General features: G+C 38.4%; 1 protein-coding gene and 2 long non-coding RNA genes across 3 annotated transcripts in view; all 3 read left to right on the top strand.

The window, feature by feature from the left end:
- The window catches only part of LOC125235174 (tight junction protein ZO-1-like), a 117,625-nt gene extending 115,400 nt beyond the window's left edge, over window positions 1-2,225 (top strand). The window contains 1 exon segment of the mRNA XM_048141671.1: window positions 993-2,225. Within this exon segment, the coding sequence (XP_047997628.1) occupies window positions 993-1,216 (224 nt within the window). The 3' untranslated portion in view covers window positions 1,217-2,225.
- Window positions 2,226-2,652: 427 nt separating this feature from the next.
- Window positions 2,653-7,863, top strand: LOC125229876. Its single transcript, XR_007177453.1, has 3 exons — window positions 2,653-2,788; window positions 3,237-3,411; window positions 7,153-7,863. It is a non-coding gene; the product is annotated as an uncharacterized LOC125229876 (long non-coding RNA).
- Window positions 7,864-17,320: 9,457 nt separating this feature from the next.
- On the top strand, window positions 17,321-22,534 carry LOC125229365. The gene is made up of 3 exons (XR_007177394.1): window positions 17,321-17,456; window positions 17,906-18,080; window positions 21,822-22,534. It is a non-coding gene; the product is annotated as an uncharacterized LOC125229365 (long non-coding RNA).
- The last annotated feature ends 224 nt before the right edge of the window (window positions 22,535-22,758 follow it).

Genomic DNA, 22,758 nt, shown 5'->3' on the forward strand with positions numbered 1-22,758 from the left:
ATGTAGATAATTTTACAACGCATTTTACTGTATGTACAGCAATTACCAAGTATTTGTAGTCTAAAGTATAGCTTGTATAGTTTTATTTGTTTTTTAAATAGTTACATTTATCATATTCATTTTACATATATACATCTATTAACCAGACGAAACATATATCATTATCATTTATTTGTGCAGCTTCTACCACACAATACACTCGTACTTAGAGATTGAGGAGAGACGACGTCGCCTATGCTACATTCAACCTACCATGTGATTGTATGTTTGACTAAAACCCCATATACCAACACATTATTTAATTTTCTCTAAAATAATTTTCTTTATTCTTATTTACCTACTGTTTTATCTACATCTCTTTCATTTATCTTATTAATTCCTAATTTGTTCTTAGTTTTTGACCATTGCCCATTTTAACTGCTTGGCATGTTTAACATAATGCATAAAACGTGTTGCGATTTGTGTTTGTGTGTTACAGTGTACATTTCATTATGACTATTTTTGATATTATCTAATACTATTAAAAAAATACCAAAAAACTTTATTATCTTCATATTAGCACTCAACTAGTTTTGATGATCTTTTGCTCGAATTTCTGGCACATCTAAATTCTAATTCACTTATCCAACTATCATTTAATACACCTGGTACCTTATATTTTAGTGAAAAACTAAAATAAATGTCAGAAGACTGACAAATATTCTTAATAATTATTAATATGACTGATTTTAATTTTCCCTTTAATTTCTTTATTTTCCTATGTGGTTACCACGAGTTTATGTAATACGTTACTTGTTACACACCTGATAGTTTAAAAGCTTGATGTGAATAATGCTCTCAGACGGTTACTTGCTAAAACCTAAAAGTAGATACCTACATTTTCGTGACGTTTACGCTATCGATGAACGTAGGTATTAAATACTCATTGTAGCCACACTATATCAAAGATGTAGTCAAGCCCCACTTTTGTACTAATGTATTTTCCCGAACAGGTGAAGCGATGCTATCCCCACTAGTGATGTGCGGCCCGCAAGGGCTGGTGTTCCTGCGGCCCGTGACGCTGCGGCTGCCGCACTGCGCCAACGCGGTCCCGTCTCTCGGGCTCACCATCAAGGCCACCGACACCGAGGCACACCTCAGCACCGACTGGGACCAAATACACCTCCCTGCGACCACCACGCTCAACACTGTCGCTGTCAAAGTTGATCATTTTTAGCCCACTGTGTAAAATGTTGATAATGTGAAGGATTTCAGCTTCGATTTCAAATGTATGATAATATAATAGAAGATATTGTGAAATTTTGACAGTGAAAAGCATGAATTAAATTAGCTAGATCTTATACCCAGTTGTAGTATAAATGGGGTTGCAAAATTGTTCTTCCAAATTGTATCTAAATTCCCACCTTTAGGCCATAAGACCGCATTTGTAATTCGCATAAATTTCTCAAAAAGCTATTTTTTGTAAAAATATAAGAAAATTTCTTAAGTTATTTTAGGCTTTGAGAGCTTGGTTTGACACGGTATATTGGTGGTGCTCTTGCTATGCAAACATTTTATGTATAAAATAATTGATATACCCTGGAAACACAAATTTAAAAGTGGACATTGCAGAAGTAGTAGGTATTCTTGCAAGACTAGATTGACACACTTCTTAGAATGTTAAGAATAGTAACTCACGTTAGGTAATTTTCAAAAGGGTTTATGAAAGTATTGGTGATAATGTTATGAATGAATTCAATGATTGGAACTGTGAAACATTTTAATAAAATTATGATCAAGAATTTATCATTAAATAAGATGCCTTACCATAACTTAGAGCTATTACTGTAGATGTAATAATGTTGATATTGTAATGTTATTATTTAATGTAATGCATCTGTATTTAGAAGTAGAGATATCGGAATGTTGGATGTTTTATCCGAATTGAATGCTTTTTGGATTTTGACTTTTCAAAATGAATTAACGGTTTCACGGAAAGGAAAATGACATAAATGTTTAATAAAATGTGTCAAATTAATAATACGGGGCTGGTTATAACTTTTATAATCATTTTCCTTTCTATGATGCCTCACTTTTTTTGTTGCAACTTGCTAAAGGAATTACTTTAGTCGTGGATAAGAGCTACTCGTATCTTATTTCCTATTCGCCTTAATACCTGTATTGTATATTTTCTTGTTATTAACGATGAGTTTAACATTGACTCTACAATAAAATTTTATATCTACCGATTTTCTTTTACTTTATCACTACTTAAATGTCCCCTTTAGCATAGTGATATATAAATATATATATATATATATATATATATATATATAGTCCTCCTTTCGGCCGTTGTTGATCAGGCTAAAATCCGCATCAATTGTTGATCTGCCTTTACGGGCCTGTTACTAAGGAAGTTTTGATTTTATCGTGCTAATATTGCTATACATTAATTCTCCTCCTTGCAACGCTGTGCCTAAGTGTGCCACAAAGCCTCTAACTCGTCATGCACTGGCACGGCGGTTGTTGATCTTGTAACCGCCTTTTTTTTTACACACAATAATACTTTGTTGATCAATATAAACATTTCTTGATCAACATTTACTGCGGAATCTAGTATTTTGAAAACGGCGCGGCGCAACGGCAACGTCGCAAAAATGAAACAGAAGTATATTAAAGTGCGATGGGGCTACGTACGCAAGTTTACTGCGTTTTCTGACTCGGTCTGTCATTAGTCTATTTTCGTGCAGTGGACATGTTTTGCAGTTGGATTTGGGTTGGTTAGAAAAATGGAAGACACAACAAGTAGGTAAGTAACTTTAATTTGGTATAAGTATTTGTTATAAGTGTGACGTGTCTGACTGTCTGTCTGTCTGTCTGTTTGTCTGTCTGTCTGTCTGTCTGTGGCATCGTAGCTCCTAAACGGATGAACCGATTTAGATTTCGTTTTTTTTTTGTTTGAAAGCTGAGTTAGTCGGGAGTATTCTCAGCCATGTTTCATGAAAATCGGTCCACTATGTCGCGGACGGGGTTTTTCAAATTTTTAATTTTGTGGTTATAATCGCTGTTGCTTTATAATCCTCTTCACAATCGAGTCTAGGTTAAAGATAGGCTTAAATTTTTGCATCTTTATGTAATTGAATAAGATGAAAAAATGTAAACATTTATCTTTGATCAAAAATATGTAGGTACCATGTACACTGCCTATTCGCAATTTCCGACTTATTAAACAGACTAAAACCATTCACTTTTTCTAGGTGCCTGTTCAAACACCAGGATTATGTCACCAATATTAGACCCTGATTCACTATCTGAAACATCTTCGATAGTGCCAATTGCGAAGGAAATTAAAATAAGTACCTAATACAGATAATACTACGTGATTACGCAATGATTCGGGATTCTGAATCTGAAACTGATGTCGATATGCAGGTGGGTACTACCTATTTATGCTAACTAACCTCTTAAAAGTAGGCACAATGCTATGTTGTACAGTTAGTTTGTCACTTGAATAAGAATATTTTATTCGCATATGTAAATGTGGTAAACAAGTGGGTATAGATATTATGGTGCTACCATAGGTACCATCACATGACAAAAATTTACTTTCCAAGTTTTTACATATGTATTTTTGTTCGATCCATGTATATTATAACCAGACATCAATAAAATAATTATAATAGCATTTTCGGCGGCCGGCGGCATTAGCGGCCGTGTTGTGTTAACAGAATAAAATTGGTATATAGACAATTCCAAAAATGGTTAAATAAGGTAAATTTCAGTGGTGGTACGGCCTTACAAGCCCAAAAGCCTGGCTTGTCTTAGTTAAAATGATTATTAACTACATACGTAAGTAAGACTAACAATTTTAAAGTCAACAAAAATGCACGCGTTACTTATTAGACAACTGGCGATGGCGCTAAAAGTTTTGTATGGTGCCATTTGCCTACTTGGCTTGGACTAACAATTTTAAACCCGACTTAAATACGCGCGCTACTTGGTTCGGGAGAATAGATCACAGGCACTGTAAAGCCTGGCAGGCCTATGAAGTTAGGCATCATGGTCTGTGAAATGCGTAATGTTGGCGCGTGAGCGGCGGCGGTGCTGCGCTGCTTCTGTGATTGACTTCGTTTATGTTTTCAGTTACTTGTTGAGATTATATTATTGTCATTATTGAGTGATTAGATAAATAAGTAGAGCATGAAGGAGGTAGGGCATACTGAAGAAGGTAGGGCATAGCGAATGATATTCCGCTTTGTGTGGTAGGGCACAGCACAGCGCATATCGTCTCGCTCGAATCTAGAGCAGAGCTCAACTGGGGTAGTACCTCCGCCTTACAGAAGACCGCAGCCAAATAGCACTAGACCCTACTCATAGTGTTGTGTTCCTGTCGGTGAGTAAGGCTGCCAGAGCTCAACGAGGGTGCGGTGAGCTGATGACGGGAGGACTTACGGAACTAACTTGTTCCGTCTATTGTCCTTTGAGTCGTCGGCAACCCGAACCCTCCTTAGAACTTGTACACTCCTTTTTGCTGTGTACTTAACACAGCAAAAGGGAATGTACAAGTTTCTAATGGGGTGGCAACGCGTATGTGACACTGTTTGAGTTGCAGGCGTCCATAGGTTACGGTGACCGCTTTACATCAGGCGGGCCGTATGCTTGTTTGCCACCGACGTAGTATAAAAAAAAAGTGAAATAAATGTTACAATTGATGAAGTTCAGCGTGATGAGCTTAAAATGTGTGCACGTTTTTAGGGTTCCGTAGTCAACTAGGAACCCTTATAGTTTCGCCATGTCTGCCTGTCCGTCCGTCCGTCCGTCCGTCCGTCCGCGGATAATCTCAGTAACCGTTAGCACTAGAAAGCTGAAATTTGGTACCAATATGTACATCAATCACGCCAACAAAGTGCAAAAATAAAAAATGGAAAAAAATGTTTTATTAGGGTACCCCCCCTACATGTAAAGTGGGGGCTGATATTTTTTTAAATTCCAACCCCAACGTGTGATATATTGTTGGATAGGTATTGAAAAATGAATAAGGGTTTACTAAGATCGTTTTTTGATGATATTAATATTTTCGGAAATAATCGCTCCTAAAGGAAAAAAAAGTGCGTCCCCCCCCCTCTAACTTTTGAACCATATGTTTAAAAAATATGAAAAAAATCACAAAAGTAGAACTTTATAAAGACTTTCTAGGAAAATTGTTTTGAACTTGATGGGTTTAGTAGTTTTTGAGAAAAATACGAAAAACTACGGAACCCTACACTGAGCGTGGCCCGACACGCTCTTGGCCGGTTTTTTATTAACGGCGAAAGGGTACGTCAAAGTTGGTATTTTTACCAAAACCAACGCCTGACTTGACTTCCTGGATATTTCTTACAGTCTCAAAATCCAATGCATAAAACACATTCGTTGTACTTACAGTCTTCATCAGATATATCAGGCCCCGTAGCCGAATTGCATTTCTCCGACGCCAAACGAAAACGAAACGTAGTCCGGCTCTGTCTCGCCAATATGCAAGAGCGATAGGGATAGATATCTACTAGCGTTTCGTTTCGTGAGCGTTTCGTAAGCGTTTGTGCCATTAGCTAATACGCAACCAGAGATGCAAAGGCCCTCACAAGACTCTAAGGCAGCGTCCACACTCATGAGACGCATGTCTTGCGGCGCGGAACGGACGTCTCCGCTACGCCGCCCGAATGTAATTCAAAAAACGTCTCCTCAGTACATTTTGTATAGGAAGGACGTAAGACGCGCCCCAGGCGGCGTGGCGGCGGCCTGGCGTGCGCCGCACCGCCGCAAGACTTGCGTCTCATGAGTGTGAATGGTCCCTAACGCCTTGGTAATAGAGGCGTGTTCAGATATTTGTGAGCGCCTTCACAGCTCTGATATATCTGATGGCGACTGTAGGTTATTCTCATACAATAAATTATATTGTTAGTGCTAGGCTTGTATTGTAGGTACATACATATTGTACTTGTAGCATGCCTACTGTGTACTCGCCAGTTCACACTCCACACACCGGTTGGTGCACATTACACATTATGAGGAGAAAAAATTAAGTAATTAAAATGAATAACAAAACGATTTTTAGGGTTCTATACCTACCAAAGGGTAAAACGGGAACCTATTTCTAACACTTCGCAGTCCGTCCGTCTGTCACTGCTGTTGTATCTCATGATCCATGATAATTAGTCAGTTGAAATGTTCACAGATGATGTACTTCTGTTGCTGCTAAAACAACAAGTACTAAACACATAATAAAATCAATATTTAAGGGGGTTCCATACAAAAAAAACATTAGTTTTTTTCGCTGTTTTTTTATAGATAATCGTATGGAACCCTTTGCGCGATTTCGACTCACACTTAGCGAATTTTTATTAGGGTTCCGTACCAAAAGGGTACGACCGTCTGTCACCAGGTGTAGGTATCTCATGAACCGTGATAGCTCGACAGTTGAAATTTTTACAGATGATGTACCTATTTCTGTTGCTGCTATAACAACAAGTACTGAAAACATAAGAAAATTTATAATTAAAGGGTCTTTCATACAACAAACATAATTTTATTGCCGTTTTTGTAGATAATGACACGCAACTCTTCGTGCGCGAGTCCGACTCGCACTTGGCCGGTTTTATATTTAATAGTGTGGCTCAGAAATACGAAGCTATATCTTTAGGCTAGCCTTTTTAGGCAACCCTAGGCACGCCACGTAAATATAAACATAATGTTCGATTTCGGTTCGATTCGGATTCGAACTGAGGAGCTTCAGCTTCATAGGCAGCGTCACTACCCACTAAGCTAACCGGTCGTCTAAACCCAATTGTTCTTTACTCGTTCATATACCGGACGCTCTCTCTGTCGGTTCCAGCGGGAGAACAACAATTTTAATGTACGAGTAGTTTCTTTTTTCGAGAGCAACGTAAATATAATCTCTAATATAGAGATTTCAGGATTATCAATATTTCTAAATTTAGGCGAAGTTTCTGACAATGAAGTAGTCTCCATATCAGATTTAAATTCAATCGACCCTATGCGCCTTGACCAGGTAAAAAATATTTTATTATTAGGTATTACCTATCCTAGACATAACATGGCATAGCAATAAAAAGTCTAGTAATTTAAAAGTGTATTAATACCTACATAGTAATAAATGGTAATTTTTATTTTCAGGGGACAGAGGATTATCCGGAATTATTAAACAAAGAGAAGAAACCAAGAAAAAAGCGAAGAAGGGCATGTCGCACCTTAACTTCAACCCAAAAACTCGATTCCGAAACTGATACACAGGATTTTTCTCCCAGTGATGGCTCAGATTTTGTCCCGGATTCAGCCAGTCGATTTAGTGATGACTCAATGCATTTTATTATTACTTAGCAATATGCATTTGTAAGAGAAAAACTCCTCGAACTGCTGCATGACACTTGCAGTCGAGGGTACCTTGCAAATGCATACTGTTGAGTGACACCGTCTGCCGTTCCCGCCTGCCGCTGCCATCGCTGTCTTATGTGTTTAAACGTGTTATGCTTAAGTCCATGTAATTACCACTATCCACCGCCCTACTCGGCTGTCAATGTTGGTATAATAAGACCTCAGATTACGACAAAGTTTTTTCTTGCATGTCACTCGGAATGCGTTAGCAGTGGACTGTAGCAAAACACTTAAACATCTACAATGGTAACGTTATGGCGGGTAAAAACACTATTTTTACAGTTTTGTTACATTTTTCTGTGAAAAGGGTGTCTTATTCATCTACATAGTGAAATAATAAAAAAGCACTTTTAAAATTGTGTCGCTAACTTCAAACTCGGGTAAATCCATTCTGCTTTAAGGTTGATTATGTATAATAGTTATTTGTTTTACAAGGGGGCAATGTAGTTGTTTAACCGCACGTGCCAATATTGATACCTGAGCAAGCGAAAGATTCCAATATTGAACCGCGAGCGTAGCGAGTGGCTCAAAAAGTGGAATCTTGAGCGTTACGAGGGTATTGTAACGTAGTACATTTTCTTGGTCGTAATTAATATTTTTTTTATAAATCTAAAATCGAAATTTCTTTAATTTTATTTGGTTTCAAATCCTGTCTAAGTGCAAAAATACTTGCATCCACGCATGTATGCACTTTTCTGCATAATCTGTGCACGGGTTGCCAGATAGCTAAAAATAACGCGTTGTATGAGGTTTTTTAATTGTTACTCCAGTACATTTTTATAAATTAAATTAATATAATTATATAGAAACAATGCAGAAATTTATCTTAAATACATAACAAAATACTGTAATATTAATACTCTAAATAAGAGGCCTGTCTGGAGTGACAATCTTGCTATGTACATCATAGTAAATCTTTCATGACTCTGATGGAGTCTCAAATAAATATAATATATTAATTCGATATATTATGTCTTCCTGGGTTTGTCACCCTATGTCCTTGATTGCTCCATATGCAAATAGGTTAATGATCTTGGGTGGTCCATTTCCTTTTTTGACCCTTTTGGGTGCACACGCACTTTCTCCACAAGACCATACCGCATGGTGGTCAAAACGGTGGAAGCAGAAGGCCTGCAATAATCCTCGGATTGAGTAAGTATCTGAATTGTTCTGATCAACTCCATAATGGCGTGAAACGTTGTGGGTTTGTTCCTAACCATGTGCTTGGTTATTCACAGGGATGATCTGTCTTCTGCTGTGGGATTGGGAGCGCTCCGCTAGGAAATTTCTTTGACCTTCAGCGGTGAGCTAATAAATCAGATTGTCTTCTATTTTGTCATGCTGGTCTTGAGAGCATTAGACTAATGTATTTTTATGTCGCTTTCAGGAGCCGGGATATTAAAAAGATTATTTTCATAATATATATCTTGAACATCAAATTGATTCAAATCTTATGCAACTCTGGAAATCCTTGTGAATAACCAAGCACATGGTTAGGAACAAACCCACAACGTTTCACGCCATTATGGAGTTGATCAGAACAATTCAGATACTTACTCAATCCGAGGATTATTGCAGGCCTTCTGCTTCCACCGTTTTGACCACCATGCGGTATGGTCTTGTGGAGAAAGTGCGTGTGCACCCAAAAGGGTCAAAAAAGGAAATGGACCACCCAAGATCATTAACCTATTTGCATATGGAGCAATCAAGGACATAGGGTGACAAACCCAGGAAGACATAATATATCGAATTAATATATTATATTTATTTGAGACTCCATCAGAGTCATGAAAGATTTACTATGATGTACATAGCAAGATTGTCACTCCAGACAGGCCTCTTATTTAGAGTATTAATATTACAGTATTTTGTTATGTATTTAAGATAAATTTCTGCATTGTTTCTATATAATTATATTAATTTAATTTATAAAAATGTACTGGAGTAACAATTAAAAAATCTCATATAACGCGTTATTTTTAGCTATCTGGCAACCCGTGCACAGATTATGCAGAAAAGTGCATACATGCGTGGATGCAAGTATTTTTGCACTAAGACAGGATTTGAAACAAAATAAAATTAAAAAAATTTCGATTTTAGATTTATAAAAAAAATATTAATTACGACCAAGAAAATGTACTACGTTACAGTATCAAGGCACGAAGGTTAAACAAACTTTGCCACCGAGTGAAACACAAAATTTTTCACTACACCAAGACTATGAAAATGTGCACTGTAAAACATCAAAATAAATAAAAAATATCAATTTATTTAACGTTTATGATTCAAATTCATCATTTATACGTGAATTCTAACACCCAGCTTTAGACATCAAGTTAAAATTTGTATGAAATTACTTTGCACTCTTGTGGATAAAATGCAATTTTGCTATCTGTTTTCGAATAGCAAAGAAAGCCTTTATCAGTTGGTGTGGTGAAAAAATATTTATATAGGTACCTAATCTGAAAAAGAATCAACCTTATAGCAGAATGGATTTACCAAAGTTTGAAGTTAAGCGACACAATTTTCATCCATTCCCTACTAGTAATAAATAAATACATCTCTGAATATTGGGTTAAAATTGTTTCGGTTGAATTGAAATTCTAATAAATTAATAAACAATGAGTAACAAAATTTGTTTTATTAACCAAGGGCCCATTTCTCGAAGCTACAAGTTGCACACAAAGTTACAAACGGTTGTCAATGTCTAATATGACAAGTTGGAAAGAGATCCGACTTCCGCTTGTAACGTGTAACTTTCTGTTTTGAGAAATGGGCCAAAGTGGTCTTCATGTCTAGGTATCTTAACTGTAGACTAAGGGCCAGCCACTGATTAATGTTAAATATGGCGGGCTAGCTCTCACTCCTAAGAGAACAGTTAAAACCATCTATACGATGAATTTAACCACAAAATAAAGTTTTAATAAAACATAAAATTATCTTACAATAAAACTAAACTATTAAATCTAAATTACAATTACAGACGGTTTGGTGCAACGTACCCTTAGGGTGAGTAGCACCAAACTGTGAAAACTTCTCATACACGAATGAAAAGTTTTGACAGTTATATACGGGACGACAGCTGCCGCGCCATATTTGACATTGATCAGTGTGTTAAAGTGTGTTGGTACAACTCGCCCTTATTGACCCATCGTCCGTCATTCCGCCGCCGATTTCGTTGCTCGTTGTTGGGCTATCCGTCGTTATAGCAGGCTCGTTGCTCGGCGAAGAGATCGGCCTTTTGCTGGGCTAGCTTGGAATGAGAATGCGCATAGTCGGTCGCCCTGTTGCCCGGGCGGGCTCGACGCAGGGCGGCGGTTGCTCAGTTTCATGGGTGGGCTCGTTGAACAATTCAATGATTTTAGGGTTTCGTTCCTAACCTTATAGTTTTGTCATGTCCGTCCGTCTGTCCGTGTTTCATAGCCACTTTAATCCGTAACCATAAAGCCTACGTTGATGAATTTTTACACGAAGGTGTGTTTTGAGTGCCGCTACTAGGATTTGTATATAAATAATGAAAAAAAATTAGGGGAGAGGGGGCACTTCATACATGTAACTAAGTATTTATTTTTTTTGGCAAATATCCTAGTGTGGTAGGTACATTATTAAATAATCGCTCTTTTTTATGCCAAAACTCAAATTACGATGACAATAATTTAGTTTATTTTTTAGTAATGATCACTCATTCAACCTATAAAGGTTCAATAACCTCGCCGAGAAATATTAATCCTGTCAACAAATGTTGATCAGATGGGTTGTGACATCAGGTAATGGTTGATCCGTTGGCAATAGTTAATATTAACAGTTTTTGTTGATCTGATGTATGACTGACTCTGCATACAGATGATGCTCGATCAGATCTGATATCTGATCAACAATAGGTTGTCCCTTCTGGTTAGGTTACGTTAAGTCCAAATAAATAAGATTCACCTTTTTGACACGTATCACGTGTCTTTTTATTTTAAATAGTATTTTTTACAGTTTAAAATCCTAGCTAAAAAGTTTTATACTGTAGGGCGATTCTCAGGGATGACGTTTGGTGCCTGATTTCGGTGCTGATTTTTATTTACTACTTTATTGATATGTCAGTTAATTTAATAAAATCTAGCCTAAATTTAAAAAATATTGGTAGTGGAGGCCTGCATTAGAACCTTATGGTTTGTAAGAAATCTGACATTTTTATTTCACCGAAATTATGTATGGGCACTGTAATCAATTTTTTTTTTTTTTTTTTTTTTTTTTATGGGATAGGAGGCAAACGAGCAGACAGGTCGCCTGATGGTAAGCGAATTTGCCCCACTGAATTCAATTTTTTAAACATTATTCCACATTTCAACTTAATATATAACGTATTATTCAATTTATATTTTGTCATTTTAATTCGATGAAGGGTCATGTAAAAAGGCTCATAATCGCGCAATTTTACTAAATTTAACATGGTAGCTAGTCATTATTGAGTAGAGAATTTTGTACCCATAGTATGGCTTAATTTGCTTAGAAACCTAGTTATATGTTTTAACAAAGTATATCGTAGTATTTAAGTATGAAATGTTACAAAATAATGAACATTTAATCAGTTTACAACGTGGCAATTGAAGTCGGTGGTCACTTTTTTTGATATCGATGGTCAAAAAATCCACCAAAACCACGGAAATCAACTCCACTGATATCAAATTTTATAGCTTTTTTGGAGATAACTGCAATAGCTTGCACGATACAGAGATGTCATAATGACGTAATTACATACTTTCAAGAATTTATTAGTACCGTACATAACGACAAATGCACCTAAACTATGGGAGGAAATTGATCCACTGAATGTTAAAAAACATGGGACCAAACCCTGCGAACGATTGAGAAACCTTCAAAAAGTCCCCTTTTTAAAACGGTACTTCATTTCCTCTACACTGAATGGTTAAAACATAGCTAAAACATACTTTATGTCCCTGATCTACTAATTTGTAAGAGTACTGTCATGTTTAAAAAATTACACCGAAATCAGTCATTAGCCCGGGACACATGGTAAATTTGTCTTTGCTCGATGAGTTTAGCTAACATATTATTTTTATGCAGAAAATATGATAGGTTAACTAATACCTTATACGTGAATATCTGTAACAACTGCGATTAACAACTCCATCTTGAGTTATGATTTTTTGTTTTGCAAATTCTGGACACGCCCACCGACGGTCATTTTTCGCATTCAATATTTTATTACTTATATTATAAAAATAATAAATAAACAATGTTATAGTGCACCAAATAGAATAGAGGCTAAAGATTATGCCTGATTTTATTCAGATTTTTAGAACAGTCCGTTCTGACGTTTTTTGCCCCGGACACGTAAACACGCGCCTCCTGAGAAATGCCCTGTAAATATGACAAATAACATTTAATCACAAAGTAGAAGCCTACTTCCCTTAGCCGTCAGGCGGAAACGAAAACAATTAGCCACAGACTTCCTTAAACCAAAGATTTAGGGCCAGTTGCATCAACCACATTTGACAGTCACATCATCGCATCGCAAAAGGCTTCGTCATTGCTTATCTTTAATTAAAAGTAGGCAAAGGGACGGATGCACCGAATTTTAGCTGGCTCAAACGCCCCCTTCACTAAGTGCTAGTTCAGACACAGCGGAAAGCGCTTCGCTTTTTAGTCACTTTTATTGTTGTTTTGCGTGGGAGCACTGCTGTCCGGAACTCGGCCTGCGGCCTCGCGTGCTTGGGAGCCTCTCAGAGACGCTCCAGGCCTTCGGCCCTATGCGGAGCTCGGCTTTCGGCCCTCGCTGGGTTTCGAAGCTCAGCGTTGGGCCTGCGGCCCGCCGCTTCGCTTTTTAGACACTTTTATTGTTATTCTGCATGGGAGCACTGTCTGACCGGAGCTCGGTCTGCGGCCTCACGTGCTTGGGAGCCTCTCAGAGACGCTCCGGGCCTTCGGCCCTACGCGGAGCTCGACCTTCGGCCTTCACTGGATTTCGAAACTCAGCGTTTGGCCTCCGGCCCGCCGCTTCGCTTTTCAGACACTTTTATTATTGTTCTGCGTGGGAGCACTTGTAGTTGTCCGTCCGGAGCTCGGCCTGCGGCTTCGCGTGCTTGGGAGGCTTGATATATTGTTGGATAGGTATTTAAAAAGGAATAGGGGTTTACCGAAATCATTTTTTGATATTGTTAATATTTTCGGAAATAATTGCTCCAAAAGTAAAAAAAAAAAAAAATGGTGTCTCCCCTCCCCGCTAAGACTAATATGTATTCTGTAGTTCCATTTATAATTTACGGTTGTGTAGAATCTCTGCTACAACTATTGCTTTTTAGGGTTCAGTAGCCAAGATGGCAAAAACGGAACCTTTATAGTTTCGCCATGTCTGTCTGTCTCTCTATCTGTTTGTCTGTCCGAGGGTAATTTCAGAGACCGTTTGTACTAGAAAGCTGTTATTTGGCATGAATATACAAATGTAAGTATATTTTATTAAAACGTCCCACTTTGTCGTTTACCATTAAGGCGAGATTTACTTGTATTTTTATATGAATAAACTCACCAAGCGGCTTTATAGCAATCGACAAAGAGGGACGTTTTGCTGTGCACACTCACAAATAGTTATTAGTTATTAGGTATGTGACTTACTCCTCCATTTATTTGTTTACGGTCTCTCAAAACAAATGACTGGCGCGCCTGTGCTGAGGCACGCACGCGGCCTCGGGGTGATTATTAGGGTTCCGTACTTAAGGGTAAAACGGGACCCTATCACTAAGTCTTCGCTGTCCGTCTGTCTGTCACCAGGCTGTATCTCATGAACCTATTTAGACAATTGAATTCTTTACAGATAATGTATTTATGTTGTTATAACAACAAATACCTACTAAAAACATAATAAAGTGAATATCATATATATGCGGATAATGGTACGGAACCCTGCGTGCGCGAGTCCGACTCGCACTTGGCCGGTTTTATTACTGTACGATATCGGCACAGAATAAGTAATAATACTACATAATATGGGCATCGGTTGCTGACAGCGTGATAGTAGAGATTACATACCTAGGCCGTTTAAGTGGGAAATGTCTCGGATACCATGTAATCGTCGGCTGAGGCGAAGCCGAGGTGGACTAGCATGTGATTCGAAGCTTTCCCATTTACCGGCCGAGGTTTGTATAGGTACTATTTTTCCGTAAATCCGCCGAACGATGTGAGCTGTAGAGGATACCTACTCGACTTTGGCACCTTCATTGAGTCTAAAGCACAAACTGCGGCCAGAAAGCTGGGCATCCTAAATAAGGTGAAGTGATACTTCACACCTGGACAGCTTCTAACACTCTATAAAGCTCAAGTCCGATCCTGTATGGAGTATTGCAGCCACCTGTGGGACGGCTCAGCCAAATACCAACTCGCTGCTTTGGACTCAGTGGAGCGCAGAGCCAGGAGGATGATTGGCGACAAGAAGCTAACGGCCAAGCTACAGTCTTTGGCCCATCGGCGGAAAGTCGCTAGTCTGTCGATGTTTTACAGGTTGCACTTCGGGGAGTGTGGTCAAGAGCTACACGAGCTTATTCCACCGTCCCCATTCTACCATCGGACTCTTAGACGCACGGCCGGTCTCCATCCTTACTTGGTTGATATTCCACGAATCCGCACGAAGCGCTTTGTTTCTTCTTTTCTTATGCGCACTGCCAAGGAGTGGAATTCCTTGCCGGCGGCTATATTTCCGGGCTCATATAACCCGGCAACCTTCAAATCAAGAGTGAACAGGCATCTTCTGGGCGAGCTCACTCCATTGTAGGCCACGTCTTTGCCTTGGGCTAGTCTGTGGTCAAGAGTAAGCCCATTTATAATTTAAAAAAAAAGAAGATAAAAGTGGGTTAATCTAGTTATATGTTTTACCACCTGTAGAACTACTGGAAGCAGTGATAAACGCGTTTTTTGCGTTGTACTTTCCTCGCTATAGTGAGGGAAAAAGTTTTCCTCTCATTAGCTTGGAAACACGTGTTTTGTCCTTTAATACCAGCGGGTAAAAACGCATTTTATCCATTAGTGGGTAAAGTAATTTGGCATTGAATAAAGTCAAATTAACTGCTTTAAAATTAATAAAAGTAGGTGAATCTAGTAATAAAGATGATTTACCACCTGTGGAACTAGTAGGAAGCAGTGATAAACGCACTTTTTGCGTTGTAGTTTCCTCGCTATAGTGAGGGGAAAAGTTTTGTGTTACACTCGGGTGCAAATGTATTTTACTTCTCGAATGTTAAAAAACTCGCAAGTTCAGGATTCTATTCTCGAACCACTCCCTTCGCTCGTGGTTCAACTATTGAATCCTTTCACTTGCTCGTTTTTCAATTCCAATTTGCCCCCTTGTATAACAAATAACTATTGTGTTACACACGAGTGCAAATGTATTTTACTTCTCGTGTAAAATGTATTTTAATTCCACACTCGGCGTTACAATACAACTTTGCACTCTTGTATAATAGATAACTATTTCACCACCCCAACTGGTAAAGGCTTTCTTTGCTATTCGAAAACAGATAGCAAAATTGCATTTTATCCACAAGAGTGCAAACTTGCAAAGTAATTTCATACAAATTTTAACTTCATGCCTTAAGCGGGCTGGTATAATTTACTTATAATGATGATTTTGAATCATAAATATTGAATTATTCAATGGATTTGATTTAGTTTCATGTTTTATAGTCAGTATTTTGTTCGTGTTGGTGTGGTGAAAAAGTTTGTGTTTCACTCGGTGGCAAAGTTTGTTTAACCTTCGTACCTTGAAATCCTCGCAACGCTCAAGATTCCACTTTTTGAACCACTCGCTACGCTCGCGGTTCAATATTGGAATCTTTCGCTTGCTAATATTGGCACGTGCGGTTAAACAACTACTTTGCCCCCTTGTAAAAATTAAAATTAAATTAAAATTTTTAAAAATTAAAATTATTTATTGTTACACATTACACAGTTGTTACACACACATTACACATTGTTACACGTTACACAAAACAAATAACTATTATACGTAAATTCTATCAGCAACATAGATAGTAAGTTAAAATGACTTTGCACTCTTGTGGATAAAATGCAATTTTGCTATATGTTTTCGAACAGCAATGTGAGCCTTTACCAGTTGGTGTGGTGAAAATAACTATTTTGGTTGTTACCACTGTCGACTACATTGAACACTGCGTAAGAATTTAAAAGATTTTTTTATGGCTACGATTCTAACTACATATTAGAAGGTTACTTAGTATGTACAATAGAAGGATATTGATTGCAGAGAATAGTGGCAACAGCGCACAATAGCAAACAACCAATCATGGAGAAGGTGTTCCCTGATTGGTCCATTTGAATCAGATCAACAATTGACGGAGTGGATTTGTATAAAAAATGCTATGAATAGTTCGTAATTTTGCCGGCAGATGGACAGCAGTTGTTGATCCGATCGGAGCCACATTTGTATGCCGAGTCATACATTAGATCAACAAAAACTGTTGTGATCAACAATTGCCAACGGATCAACAATTAACTGATGCCAAAACCCGTCTGATCAACATTGACCGAGTGGAGATATCTATATATATATATATAGTCCTCCTTTCGGCCGTTGTTGATCAGGCTAAAATCCGCATCAATTGTTGATCTGCCTTTACGGGCCTGTTACTAAGGAAGTTTTGATTTTATCGTGCTAATATTGCTATACATTAATTCTCCTCCTTGCAACGCTGTGCCTAAGTGTGCCACAAAGCCTCTAACTCGTCATGCACTGGCACGGCGGTTGTTGATCTTGTAACCGCCTTTTTTTTTACACACAATAATACTTTGTTGATCAATATAAACATTTCTTGATCAACATTTACTGCGGAATCTAGTATTTTGAAAACGGCGCGGCGCAACGGCAACGTCGCAAAAATGAAACAGAAGTATATTAAAGTGCGATGGGGCTACGTACGCAAGTTTACTGCGTTTTCTGACTCGGTCTGTCATTAGTCTATTTTCGTGCAGTGGACATGTTTTGCAGTTGGATTTGGGTTGGTTAGAAAAATGGAAGACACAACAAGTAGGTAAGTAACTTTAATTTGGTATAAGTATTTGTTATAAGTGTGACGTGTCTGACTGTCTGTCTGTCTGTCTGTTTGTCTGTCTGTCTGTCTGTCTGTGGCATCGTAGCTCCTAAACGGATGAACCGATTTAGATTTCGTTTTTTTTTTGTTTGAAAGCTGAGTTAGTCGGGAGTATTCTCAGCCATGTTTCATGAAAATCGGTCCACTATGTCGCGGACGGGGGTTTTTCAAATTTTTAATTTTGTGGTTATAATCGCTGTTGCTTTATAATCCTCTTCACAATCGAGTCTAGGTTAAAGATAGGCTTAAATTTTTGCATCTTTATGTAATTGAATAAGATGAAAAAATGTAAACATTTATCTTTGATCAAAAATATGTAGGTACCATGTACACTGCCTATTCGCAATTTCCGACTTATTAAACAGACTAAAACCATTCACTTTTTCTAGGTGCCTGTTCAAACACCAGGATTATGTCACCAATATTAGACCCTGATTCACTATCTGAAACATCTTCGATAGTGCCAATTGCGAAGGAAATTAAAATAAGTACCTAATACAGATAATACTACGTGATTACGCAATGATTCGGGATTCTGAATCTGAAACTGATGTCGATATGCAGGTGGGTACTACCTATTTATGCTAACTAACCTCTTAAAAGTAGGCACAATGCTATGTTGTACAGTTAGTTTGTCACTTGAATAAGAATATTTTATTCGCATATGTAAATGTGGTAAACAAGTGGGTATAGATATTATGGTGCTACCATAGGTACCATCACATGACAAAAATTTACTTTCCAAGTTTTTACATATGTATTTTTGTTCGATCCATGTATATTATAACCAGACATCAATAAAATAATTATAATAGCATTTTCGGCGGCCGGCGGCATTAGGCGGCCGTGTTGTGTTAACAGAATAAAATTGGTATATAGACAATTCCAAAAATGGTTAAATAAGGTAAATTTCAGTGGTGGTACGGCCTTACAAGCCCAAAAGCCTGGCTTGTCTTAGTTAAAATGATTATTAACTACATACGTAAGTAAGACTAACAATTTTAAAGTCAACAAAAATGCACGCGTTACTTATTAGACAACTGGCGATGGCGCTAAAAGTTTTGTATGGTGCCATTTGCCTACTTGGCTTGGACTAACAATTTTAAACCCGACTTAAATACGCGCGCTACTTGGTTCGGGAGAATAGATCACAGGCACTGTAAAGCCTGGCAGGCCTATGAAGTTAGGCATCATGGTCTGTGAAATGCGTAATGTTGGCGCGTGAGCGGCGGCGGTGCTGCGCTGCTTCTGTGATTGACTTCGTTTATGTTTTCAGTTACTTGTTGAGATTATATTATTGTCATTATTGAGTGATTAGATAAATAAGTAGAGCATGAAGGAGGTAGGGCATACTGAAGAAGGTAGGGCATAGCGAATGATATTCCGCTTTGTGTGGTAGGGCACAGCACAGCGCATATCGTCTCGCTCGAATCTAGAGCAGAGCTCAACTGGGGTAGTACCTCCGCCTTACAGAAGACCGCAGCCAAATAGCACTAGACCCTACTCATAGTGTTGTGTTCCTGTCGGTGAGTAAGGCTGCCAGAGCTCAACGAGGGTGCGGTGAGCTGATGACGGGAGGACTTACGGAACTAACTTGTTCCGTCTATTGTCCTTTGAGTCGTCGGCAACCCGAACCCTCCTTAGAACTTGTACACTCCTTTTTGCTGTGTACTTAACACAGCAAAAGGGAATGTACAAGTTTCTAATGGGGTGGCAACGCGTATGTGACACTGTTTGAGTTGCAGGCGTCCATAGGTTACGGTGACCGCTTTACATCAGGCGGGCCGTATGCTTGTTTGCCACCGACGTAGTATAAAAAAAAAGTGAAATAAATGTTACAATTGATGAAGTTCAGCGTGATGAGCTTAAAATGTGTGCACGTTTTTAGGGTTCCGTAGTCAACTAGGAACCCTTATAGTTTCGCCATGTCTGCCTGTCCGTCCGTCCGTCCGTCCGTCCGTCCGCGGATAATCTCAGTAACCGTTAGCACTAGAAAGCTGAAATTTGGTACCAATATGTACATCAATCACGCCAACAAAGTGCAAAAATAAAAAATGGAAAAAAATGTTTTATTAGGGTACCCCCCCTACATGTAAAGTGGGGGCTGATATTTTTTTAAATTCCAACCCCAACGTGTGATATATTGTTGGATAGGTATTGAAAAATGAATAAGGGTTTACTAAGATCGTTTTTTGATGATATTAATATTTTCGGAAATAATCGCTCCTAAAGGAAAAAAAAGTGCGTCCCCCCCCCTCTAACTTTTGAACCATATGTTTAAAAAATATGAAAAAAATCACAAAAGTAGAACTTTATAAAGACTTTCTAGGAAAATTGTTTTGAACTTGATGGGTTTAGTAGTTTTTGAGAAAAATACGAAAAACTACGGAACCCTACACTGAGCGTGGCCCGACACGCTCTTGGCCGGTTTTTTATTAACGGCGAAAGGGTACGTCAAAGTTGGTATTTTTACCAAAACCAACGCCTGACTTGACTTCCTGGATATTTCTTACAGTCTCAAAATCCAATGCATAAAACACATTCGTTGTACTTACAGTCTTCATCAGATATATCAGGCCCCGTAGCCGAATTGCATTTCTCCGACGCCAAACGAAAACGAAACGTAGTCCGGCTCTGTCTCGCCAATATGCAAGAGCGATAGGGATAGATATCTACTAGCGTTTCGTTTCGTGAGCGTTTCGTAAGCGTTTGTGCCATTAGCTAATACGCAACCAGAGATGCAAAGGCCCTCACAAGACTCTAAGGCAGCGTCCACACTCATGAGACGCATGTCTTGCGGCGCGGAACGGACGTCTCCGCTACGCCGCCCGAATGTAATTCAAAAACGTCTCCTCAGTACATTTTGTATGGAAGGACGTAAGACGCGCCCCAGGCGGCGTGGCGGCGGCCTGGCGTGCGCCGCACCGCCGCAAGACTTGCGTCTCATGAGTGTGAATGGTCCCTAACGCCTTGGTAATAGAGGCGTGTTCAGATATTTGTGAGCGCCTTCACAGCTCTGATATATCTGATGGCGACTGTAGGTTATTCTCATACAATAAATTATATTGTTAGTGCTAGGCTTGTATTGTAGGTACATACATATTGTACTTGTAGCATGCCTACTGTGTACTCGCCAGTTCACACTCCACACACCGGTTGGTGCACATTACACATTATGAGGAGAAAAAATTAAGTAATTAAAATGAATAACAAAACGATTTTTAGGGTTCTATACCTACCAAAGGGTAAAACGGGAACCTATTTCTAACACTTCGCAGTCCGTCCGTCTGTCACTGCTGTTGTATCTCATGATCCATGATAATTAGTCAGTTGAAATGTTCACAGATGATGTACTTCTGTTGCTGCTAAAACAACAAGTACTAAACACATAATAAAATCAATATTTAAGGGGGTTCCATACAAAAAAAACATTAGTTTTTTTCGCTGTTTTTTTATAGATAATCGTATGGAACCCTTTGCGCGATTTCGACTCACACTTAGCGAATTTTTATTAGGGTTCCGTACCAAAAGGGTACGACCGTCTGTCACCAGGTGTAGGTATCTCATGAACCGTGATAGCTCGACAGTTGAAATTTTTACAGATGATGTACCTATTTCTGTTGCTGCTATAACAACAAGTACTGAAAACATAAGAAAATTTATAATTAAAGGGTCTTTCATACAACAAACATAATTTTATTGCCGTTTTTGTAGATAATGACACGCAACTCTTCGTGCGCGAGTCCGACTCGCACTTGGCCGGTTTTATATTTAATAGTGTGGCTCAGAAATACGAAGCTATATCTTTAGGCTAGCCTTTTTAGGCAACCCTAGGCACGCCACGTAAATATAAACATAATGTTCGATTTCGGTTCGATTCGGATTCGAACTGAGGAGCTTCAGCTTCATAGGCAGCGTCACTACCCACTAAGCTAACCGGTCGTCTAAACCCAATTGTTCTTTACTCGTTCATATACCGGACGCTCTCTCTGTCGGTTCCAGCGGGAGAACAACAATTTTAATGTACGAGTAGTTTCTTTTTTTCGAGAGCAACGTAAATATAATCTCTAATATAGAGATTTCAGGATTATCAATATTTCTAAATTTAGGCGAAGTTTCTGACAATGAAGTAGTCTCCATATCAGATTTAAATTCAATCGACCCTATGCGCCTTGACCAGGTAAAAAATATTTTATTATTAGGTATTACCTATCCTAGACATAACATGGCATAGCAATAAAAAGTCTAGTAATTTAAAAGTGTATTAATACCTACATAGTAATAAATGGTAATTTTTATTTTCAGGGGACAGAGGATTATCCGGAATTATTAAACAAAGAGAAGAAACCAAGAAAAAAGCGAAGAAGGGCATGTCGCACCTTAACTTCAACCCAAAAACTCGATTCCGAAACTGATACACAGGATTTTTCTCCCAGTGATGGCTCAGATTTTGTCCCGGATTCAGCCAGTCGATTTAGTGATGACTCAATGCATTTTATTATTACTTAGCAATATGCATTTGTAAGAGAAAAACTCCTCGAACTGCTGCATGACACTTGCAGTCGAGGGTACCTTGCAAATGCATACTGTTGAGTGACACCGTCTGCCGTTCCCGCCTGCCGCTGCCATCGCTGTCTTATGTGTTTAAACGTGTTATGCTTAAGTCCATGTAATTACCACTATCCACCGCCCTACTCGGCTGTCAATGTTGGTATAATAAGACCTCAGATTACGACAAAGTTTTTTTCTTGCATGTCACTCGGAATGCGTTAGCAGTGGACTGTAGCAAAACACTTAAACATCTACAATGGTAACGTTATGGCGGGTAAAAACACTATTTTTACAGTTTTGTTACATTTTTCTGTGAAAAGGGTGTCTTATTCATCTACATAGTGAAATAATAAAAAAGCACTTTTAAAATTGTGTCGCTAACTTCAAACTCGGGTAAATCCATTCTGCTTTAAGGTTGATTATGTATAATAGTTATTTGTTTTACAAGGGGGCAATGTAGTTGTTTAACCGCACGTGCCAATATTGATACCTGAGCAAGCGAAAGATTCCAATATTGAACCGCGAGCGTAGCGAGTGGCTCAAAAAGTGGAATCTTGAGCGTTACGAGGGTATTGTAACGTAGTACATTTTCTTGGTCGTAATTAATATTTTTTTTATAAATCTAAAATCGAAATTTCTTTAATTTTATTTGGTTTCAAATCCTGTCTAAGTGCAAAAATACTTGCATCCA

This window comes from Leguminivora glycinivorella, chromosome 1, assembly GCF_023078275.1.
Source record: "Leguminivora glycinivorella isolate SPB_JAAS2020 chromosome 1, LegGlyc_1.1, whole genome shotgun sequence".
In the NCBI taxonomy this organism is placed as follows: Eukaryota; Metazoa; Arthropoda; class Insecta; order Lepidoptera; family Tortricidae; genus Leguminivora; species Leguminivora glycinivorella.